At 41.6% G+C, this 9,425-nt stretch overlaps 1 protein-coding gene across 1 annotated transcript; it reads right to left on the bottom strand.

Annotated features, from left to right (window-relative positions):
• Positions 1–1,654: 1,654 nt before the first annotated feature.
• On the bottom strand, positions 1,655–9,321 carry LOC112467396 (structural maintenance of chromosomes protein 4-like). The gene is made up of 8 exons (XM_025035990.1): positions 8,374–9,321; positions 8,125–8,316; positions 7,854–8,030; positions 6,669–6,961; positions 6,290–6,569; positions 5,573–6,169; positions 3,118–5,450; positions 1,655–2,443 (listed from the first exon to the last, which is right to left on the bottom strand). Exons 1-8 carry the CDS (start codon positions 8,620–8,622, stop codon positions 2,302–2,304), a joined length of 4,263 nt encoding a protein of 1,420 aa, XP_024891758.1. The 5' UTR covers positions 8,623–9,321; the 3' UTR covers positions 1,655–2,301.
• Positions 9,322–9,425: the final 104 nt, after the last annotated feature.

Genomic DNA, 9,425 nt, shown 5'->3' with positions numbered 1-9,425 from the left:
CTGAAAAAGATATTGAGTGCATTTCGCTACGCTATCTCCAAGGTGATCTTGCTAAGTTCAACAACGCAATTACACAAACAATTAGGAAGCATTTCCGCACTGCAGCTGGACGATTGCACATTCATGATAAGAAAAAGGACGAGTTCACGTGGTATTATCTGACGGTGCATACCGAGAGATTACTTCGCGCACGAATAAACTCTAGAATTCGTTATATCACTCAAATAACTCGAGCGATAAGCCGTTATTAGTCGACTTTCACTGTTTCGCACTTTTGTTAATTTTTGTAGATAAAAATATGGAGATAAATTTCACGCGTGGTTTTATTTCAGCGTTTCTTCACGATCACTAAACCAATGTCAACGATTACGTTCGCCTGATGATCGTCAGCCACGACTGGTTTGATGGCAAAATTAATTTAATGCACTTCACAACTGCTATGGATACACTGGCTATTTTTGCGTCAAGTCACAATTTGCAAGCTTGTCCCATTACAAAGTGGAAAAAACAAGCAAATATGTAAATCACCTAAATTCGATGGCTTCAAACTTGATGAAGCTACAAATGTTTTCCTAGGCGCGATGAGGATGTGCGTCAACACTTTGCGAGATTTTGAATGAAATTTTCAACGACAAACGATCCGTTCGAACGATTCGGAGCGATTTAAATTCACAATCTGATCCTGAATTTAATATTTACAATTAGTCACAAAAAAAATACATGCTCGAAGCCTTTCATTCAACATTCGTTTACACGTCGACCGAGCATACCTCTTGTTAAATCTATATTTTATAAAAAGATAGAAAGATCTTTTAGGTACCTTATAGACATGTAGTGTTAACTTCTCTTTTTAAAAATTTATTTATCGAGCACAATATAGATCTAACAATAAGAAACCTGATCTTCAAGATAAGCTCCATCGATTACGGATCCTTTAATCGCCGATTAAATCCTCGTTCGAGTTTTAAATTCAAGTATTAATTAAATTATCCACAGTCACTGGCGGTTTTCTTACAGCTCTGTTGCAGAGTCGGGCGAGACGCCACGGCGGCGGGCATCTTGCGCGACGCTTTCTCGACGACATCGGCGTCGTCGTCCTTTATGATAGCCGTCATTTCACGCGCCGCGTGTCCTCGCACTTCATTAGAATCCTTATCTCGCCCGTCGTAGCGATACTTATACGACATGCCCCTTCCTCCTTGGTCTCATTTCTGCCCCCTCTCTCTGCCGTCATCGTTGCTGTCGTCACCGTCGTCGTCGTCATCGTTCAACAGGTGATTTATCCGATTTCCTTCGCACAGATATCGAGATATTGTCTAATATCGCGACTTGAATCCTTCTTTTGGGAGAAACACTGCTCAGGAGAGTACAAAACAAACCTGAAGGATCCAGGTCATTTCACGGTGAGGCAAACGCGCGCGACCAGCCTTGAGACTTTTCCGGGTTTTTAAGCGTACCACTCATTCATGTGATGCTAACGTAATCGTGACCACTTGAGGTGGACATCCAAACGCCTGAAACTCGGCAAGCATGCGCAATGATTCTTACAACTAAAGATGCATTTCATAATTTTGAGGAAAAATTATGACAAGAGTAAATAAAGATCAACGTGACAGGATTATGCGATAGGCAATAAAATTAGGCGTGTAAAGTATTCCAGTTCTTGTTTCAATAGGAATCATATTTTAATATAGTTTCTGGCGACATGTACAAACGTATAAAAATATTGCATTTTGCACTTATGGATCCGCTCCTCTTAACTGAACTAAGTTATATGTATATATACTATATGTATTCAGAACAAAATACGTATGCATATTTTGGTATTTAAGGCTAGAAAGAAAAAAATGTAAAACGCAAGAAATTACAAAAAGTACAGATAAAAAGAGCAAATCCTGTATTCTATTCCGCTACACACAAGCATCGTTCTCAAATATAGATCTTTACATATTATAGAAAACCTTGAATCGTGAGAGAACTGAAAACTTGCGTGTGTAACATTAAATTTACAAAAAGATAGAATTATATCGGCAATTATTTATCTATTTTATCTGTAATACCATTACGATAACTTTCCACATAGTAAGTTAGTTCTCTCATACTCTCGGCCAACACTAAATAGTTACGGAAATAAGAAATAAAGTCGCACCTTAAGCTGCAATTTACTGTCCAAAAAGATAACAGTAACGGCATTTATATTATTAACTTATAATAGGTATTTATACTAGTTTCTGATAACAAGCTTCGCGCGATCGTTTCGCACGTGCCGTTCTTTGATTATGGAAATGTCGCATCACACGATCACTTCGACTTTTGTTTTTTCCTAACAGGTTCCTTGGTAATCCCATTCTCTTCTCTTTCCGTGCTTTTTCTCACGATCCTAGCGGAACGTCGAGTTGTTGGCAATTGCTGCGGCGTCGGGCATACTGCTAATTCTGGAAGACTGCAACAATTGACATTAATGATGTAACGATAAATTTCAATGTAAAATTTATAATGACAGATAATAAAATTATTTCAATTATTTCTTTTGTTGCTTTACAAAATTTTATTATTTTTATTACCGGAATAAACATCGTTATTTATCAGCTTGCGTGAATTTTAGCGAAAGATACTTATTTTTTAAGTTATTATATTATAATGCAATAAAAGTCCTTTCAATTTAATATCTTTGAATTTTTTCTTTCATTTTGCTTTAGCTTACGTATCTCTAGGCGTTACAAGTTTCGCATTAACAGTTGCAAATATAGTATGCAATTGGACGGTTTGAAATAAAGCAAAGAAGAGCCGATCAAGAAAGGAATTACTTCACGTGATGACTCAAGACAACTAATATCTAATCTCTTTATTGTAAAAAACATATTCTTTATTTACTAATTCAATTGATTAAGTAGTAAAAAATAAAATAATCTTTGTCAAGATCAGTAATTCAGTAATTGTTCAGTATCTTATTCAATGAAAGATTAAAAACAGCTTCCGCCATATTTATCATGTATACAAAAAACAAATTTATTTCGTATAATGCAATTTAGAAAATTATGTAATTTTTCACCTCTCATAATGCAATATGGTTTACAATGAGAAATCTGGAATCTAAAAAAATAATGACTTCAATACCCTAGTCGATCGACTTTTAACCGCTTCCCGTTCGGTGTCGTCGTTGCATTATTTTTTGCGTTTGTGTCCTCATCTAATGGAGTTTCCTTTGAGTGATTTTTCTTCGCGGGTGTCGTCTCTTTCCCACTCAATGACGCCCCTTTCGCATTATTGTTCTTCGCGGGCGACGTCTCTTCGCCATTCAAAGATGACCCTTTCTCCTTATTATTCTTCGCGGGCGCGGTGTTTTCCTTGCGCGAGCTCGCCTGAGTGCGTTGCGTCAAGGGCAATCGCGATTTCTGCGAGGCCTGGGACGCGTAGGTCTTGGAGGTGAGCTGCGTGGGAGGCGCGATACCATTGTTTTCATAATAACGGGCCAGTTGTAGAGTCACAGTTTTGGAACAGTTAAACGTTTTGTAGATGCCCACCAGAGAGTCGGCCAGCTCGAACATGTTCGAGCGCAGTGAAATGACGATAAACTGCGCGTTCTTCGTGCGCTCTTTGATATAGTTACCGACGATGGAGACGTTTTTAAAGTCGAGCGCTGCATCAATCTCATCCATGAAATACAGCGGCGTGGGTTTGTAATGGTGGAGAGCGAAGACCAGCGCCAACGAGCTCAGGGTCTTCTCACCGCCGCTGAGTTTGTCGATGCTCTTCCACGACTTCTTAGGCGGACGCACGCTGAATACGATACCCTCGCTTAACGGATCCAACGAGTCCACTAGCTCCAGCTCCGCATCGCCGCCCAGCGTGATCATCTGGTACATCTCCTTCAGTTTGGTAGTGATTAAGCTGAAACCGTGTAGGAATTCCTGGATCCTACGTCGCCGAGCGGTCTCATAAATGTCGCGCATCTTATTACGTTCTGACGTGGTCTCCTCCAGATCAGCGGCACGGTTCATGTACAGCGCATCTTTCTCCTGATAGTCCGCAATGATTTGCATGTTGGGTATTTGCTCAGGTAACCTCTTCTTAGCCTTCTGCAAATTCTGCGTCACCATCTTCGCGTCCAACTGATCGATCTGCTCCTCCGTCAGATCATTAAGTGGCTCCAGAGCCTCGTGAGGAATCTCACGTAATTTTAAATGCGCAATTTTCCGGTTGTAGTCGGGAATTATTTGCTCGAGCTCCTTTAAAAGCTTCCTACTCTCGTGCAATTTCTGATCTAGGTCAATCTTCACCGCTTTCAGCTTGTTCTCGCTCGCCTGCAGTTCGTTCAGTTCATCTTTTAAAGATGCTGTAGCGTCGTCCCGCTCTACTAGCGCTTCGTTAATTTCCTTCAATTCATCCAGAATTGCTTTAGCATGTTCTTCGAGCTCAGACTTTTCCTTCTGAATGTCCCTCAGTCTCTGCTCGCAGGTATGCACATCGCTCTCTAGCGTTTCTATGTGCTTCTCTGTCTTTTTCACGTTTCTCTCAGCAGTCTTAATAGCTACCTGCAGCCGGTATATCTCTGCCTTTGCTTTGTCTATCGATTTGTTCAGCTGCGCAATTTTCGCCTGCTGATCTCGCACCCGACTGCCGGAGATCTCATCTATCTTCTTATTGATATATTCTACTTCCTTTTCCACCGAAGCGGAGCTCTTCTCGACTTTGTCCAGATGCAACTTTGCCGCGTCTACTGCTTTCTGCAATTGCGCAACCTTCTTCGGGTCCGACACCGAATTAGCGGCAGTCTTTTCCTGCGCCTTCAGCTGTGCTCGCAACGATGGCTCCTGCTCGCTCAGCGTCTGTACCTCGATACCGAATTTCTGCCTGTCGACCTTCATATCCCTCAAGCCGGTCGACAGCACATGGATTTGTTGTTCAAGCGGCTGCTGCTTCATTCTCAGCTTATTGCACTCTTCAAACACAGTATCCAACTGCGACTGCAGATTTTCGATATCAGCGTTTGACGGCTCGTTCCTCACCACCGTCTGGCCCATCCGACCTCGATATGAGCGCCCACCACCGCTCATCGTGCCCGCCAGCTCAATCAATTCGCCCTTCAACGTCACCACGCGATAACGCGTTCTGCCGTAGGCGATACGTGTTGCCTGATCCAAATTCTGCGCTACCAGAGTGTTTTGCAGACCATAATAGAATGCCAACAGCACCCGCTCATCCTCCACTTTAATCAAATCGAACAGTCGATGTACATTCTCTGGTGTTTGGATCTTCTGACCGATTTTGTCCTGAAATCGCTGCTGTTTCTCCAGAACTATAAATGTGGCGCGTCCTATGTTATGTTGCCGCAGATAAGTGATGCACGCCTGTGCCGTGGATACTGTGTCTACAACGATGTCGTCCAGTGGACCGCATGCCGTCGACACAGCGACATCGTATTTGGCATCAATGGCGCCCAAGTCACCCTATATAAAAAGAAATTCATGCAAAATGCTATTTTAAGAAATCTACTGGAGAGTTTGTCTTAAATAACAAATGCAACTCAATTTTATTATCCCACGCTTCGAGAAGTTTCTGCGACACTCACCAATCTCCCAAATATCCCAGGTATCCGTCCCTCACGCTTTTCTCTCATTAATGAATCCAGAACGCGATTCCGCGACTTGCTGGCCTGCATGGCAGAACGCTGCTCTTCAAAAGTAATTCGCAATTTCTGCAGCTGCGTGGCCTTTTCAACCTCGAGTGCTTTTGCCTCATCCAGTTCACTCTGCGCTTGCTTCAAACTGCGTTCGGTTGCCGGGATCTTCGTCTCGAACAATGCTAGCTGCTTTTGTCGCTCTTTGAGAGTACTCGCAGTTCTTTCTAAAGACTCCCGGAGATTTTCTAATTTCTCCTTCTCAACTTTCTCCACCGATATATAAAGTTCCAGCTCAGACTGTGCAATATCGTATGCCGCTTTCGCCTGATCCACGTTTTTCCTAAGAGATATCAGCTCTTTCTCCAATTTGGATCGTTCATTCAGCAATGGTTCTGTCTTTTCCCGCAGATTTGCCATCAAGGTTGCCAACGAGGTCTCTTCCTTTTCTTTGTTAGCCGTATACGTCGCGATTAGACGCTCGCATTCTTCGATGTCTTTCGTATTTTTCTCTGGTACCTTCAGTAGTTCCTCCAGCCTGCTTTTCTCCTATCATCATTGCAATTGCCAACCGTGTAATTTAATATAAACAAAAAACTCTAATATTTATAATTTGTATGTAAATTCAATATTATTTTGTTAAGATAATAAGATAAAGTAAAAGATTACCGTCTTGGTGGACGCCATGTTGGCTTTTCGTCGCTTGTTTGTTTCAACCAATTCGGCGTGCAGTAATTCATCCTTTTTACGCACTTCGTCAAACCTCGCCGTAGTTTCATCTTTCTGCCGTTGCAAAGCGTCCCACTTCTTACTCTTCTCTTTGATAATCTTGATTTTTTCTTCCTTTTGTTTGCGAACATTATTAATCTCGACCATCAAAGTGGCTTGTTCCTTGTTAAGAGCATTGTTTTTCTCTTCGCACTCGGTAAGTTCCTTTGTTGCCTCAGATCTGACAGAAATATTTCATGATTTTCAATAATTATCTGAGCTGCCGTAATACTCCACAAATAAATCAAATAATATAAAAACATTTTTGTATTTAACTCACCTTTTACAATGATAAAGCTGATGCTGCAATCTGATTATTGCATTCTCTGTCTTCAAGTACTGCACTGCCTCTTGCATAGGCTCCTCCAGGGCCTCTTTCTCCTTTTGCACCACTCTGAGACGATGTAGCTTCTCTAACTTACGTTCTGTTAATACTTCAACCTTATTCGCTAATTTCTCTAAAGGTTCTTTATAGCGAGATGTGCCAATAATATCCTCTAGAAATTCTAACATTCCAGTATCGTTTTCTTGTTGGCCCTTAGGTTTCATCAATGCAATTTGCTCTACTTCACCCTATAAGAACCGTTTTCCATGCTATTATTTGTCGATATAAAATTGAAATTTAATCAATATAGTGTTACATTAACATTACAAATGTTATATTAATTTTGAATATACAGGGTGTTTCGTTTTACATAATTTTCCCTGGCAAATATCTCGGCAAATATGGAAGATATGGAAAAAGATTTGAGACAAAAGTTGTAAGATATCAAAGGGGACAAATAATGAAATTATGGACTTGATCTTGAGTGATCTTTTCAATACCAAGTCAATGTGATCAATGTTTTCTTAAATGGAATCCCCCTTTGTTTATTGCATATTGCATATTTTTGTAGTCCTTGTCGAGACGTTTTCAACACTATAATAAAGCTCTCTTTCGTCAAGGATATCCTGAGATTCGTATTACAGTGTTTTAAAAACATCTCGACAAGGGCTACAAAAATATGCAATAAAAACTGGGGAATTCCATTTAAGAAAACATCGATCACATTAAAAAGATCACTCAAGAACCGTTTTTCCGTATCTTCCATATTTTCCGAGATATTTGCCTAGGGAAATTAAAACAAAACACCCTATATAATTTAAATAGTTTAATAATGAACTTTTGTAGATATTTTGTTAATTCTTTCAAAAAAAAAATAGGGAAACTTGTAAAATACTAAATGTAAAATGTGTATAGAAAATAGTCCATAAATCTGTATAGAATTGGTTATATTAATCTAGGAAAATAGCTACATAAAACTTGTTTTATCACAAAAATTTTTCAAAAAATTACATTAAAAAATACTTAAAAACAAAATTAAATAAGTTGTATGTTCATACAAACATTTAACTTTTCAAAGTTAAATCTATTCCTAGGTTCTACCCACGGTTCTACCTATAATGAAATATTCTGTGATTTTACCTGCAATATCAAAAAACGGTTGTGATCCAAATCAACTCCATGAAACCTCAAGAGCTTGGCAATCTCTTTAAATTGTACTTTCTTCTTATTAAGCTCATAATACGATGAACTGTCCTTAAACGCTGTCCTAGCTATGACAAACTCGCTGTCGGGAACAACATCATAGTCTTCACCAGGCTTAAAATTAATTTGATTAAAAGTTAATTAGCTTAATAATGTAACTGTCGTACTTGTACTTATATATTAATGTGCAAATTGTCATTATCGTTACCTTATCAATAATTCTTTGGAAGTGTATGGAGACAGTGCAGCTATTCAACTTAGGATGTTCGCTAGAATTGTGTATCAGGACAGATATCTTCTTTGACCTGATCTTGCTGGCACGGTAGCCAAAAACAAACAGCATGGAGTCTATCACATTGCTCTTGCCGCTGCCATTGGGGCCCACTATCGCCGAGAAGCTCTGAAAGAAAAGAAACCAGCTCAAGAACGTTTGAGGCACAGGCACCGAGATGGTTACCTTTTGAAAAGGGCCGATCACGTGTTTGCCGGCATAGCTCTTGAAGTTTTCGTTGACAATCTTAGTGATCATGAGCCTGGATCCGGTCTCGTCGACCTCGTTAAAATTCTTCAGAGGTGGCGGGATGTATATCTCGTCGTCCACCCTCAGACCGCCCTCCTCGTCCGTGTCATACCCCGTGTCCCGTGCGTCGGCTTCCATGTCGACCTCGCCGGGGGTGCTCCTTTTCGCCTGGGAGTCGCTCGCCATCCGGAGCCGCTTCTACTGCCGCGGTCGTTGTACATACGTTGCACACGCGTTGCGTTTCGAGGTTAGCTGACCGACAACATCGCCGATCGGCCCGACCCGGGGTCTATCGTACGAAATTGTCAACGCGTGTTCATTCGGGAGCACGTGAAACACGTCGTTAAAAGAATCGTCCTGTCTCGGTACGCGGCACCGTCGCGCCCGCACTCGCCTGCCGATCTTTCCCGCGCGAAGTTCGTCAACACAATCGCTGACAATCGCCAAGTCCCAACTCGCAAATCTCTCCTTCCCGAAATCCTTCCTCTCGATCACGTTTCACCACCGCGTGAACATTCTCGCGTCGCGGATCGCGGACGCGGGAATAATACAATCGAACCAGATCGAACGACAGCGAACGATAGGAGCCGAGAGCCGAGAGATCGGAAATAAGTATCGGAATCACCGACACGTCTCGGCGTTTCCAGCGCCCACCATTCGCGTCGCGCTGCGGATTCAAAATCCCGTTCGACTAACGGAAACGAACGATCGAACTCGAACCGTATGACGTTTGCCGGTCGCACGCGAAACTCACCCGATGTGGACGATGCCCCAGATCGCCGCGGAGTTGTGTGTGTCCTCGAATCTTCACGACTTCACGACTTCGCGACGTCGAAATTGTTGGCGAAATCGTCCGCGGGCAGCGGGGCGCGAAGACGCCGAGTCAAACGAGCAAAATGGCGGCAAAACGAATTCGTCCGTTTAATACATACATACATACATATACATACATACATACATACATACATACATACATACATACATACATA

The sequence above is a fragment of the Temnothorax curvispinosus genome, unplaced genomic scaffold (assembly GCF_003070985.1).
Source record: "Temnothorax curvispinosus isolate PA1 unplaced genomic scaffold, ASM307098v1 QBEX01017269.1, whole genome shotgun sequence".
Lineage (NCBI taxonomy): Eukaryota > Metazoa > Arthropoda > Insecta > Hymenoptera > Formicidae > Temnothorax > Temnothorax curvispinosus.
This window is presented reverse-complemented; position numbering and strand designations above follow the sequence as displayed.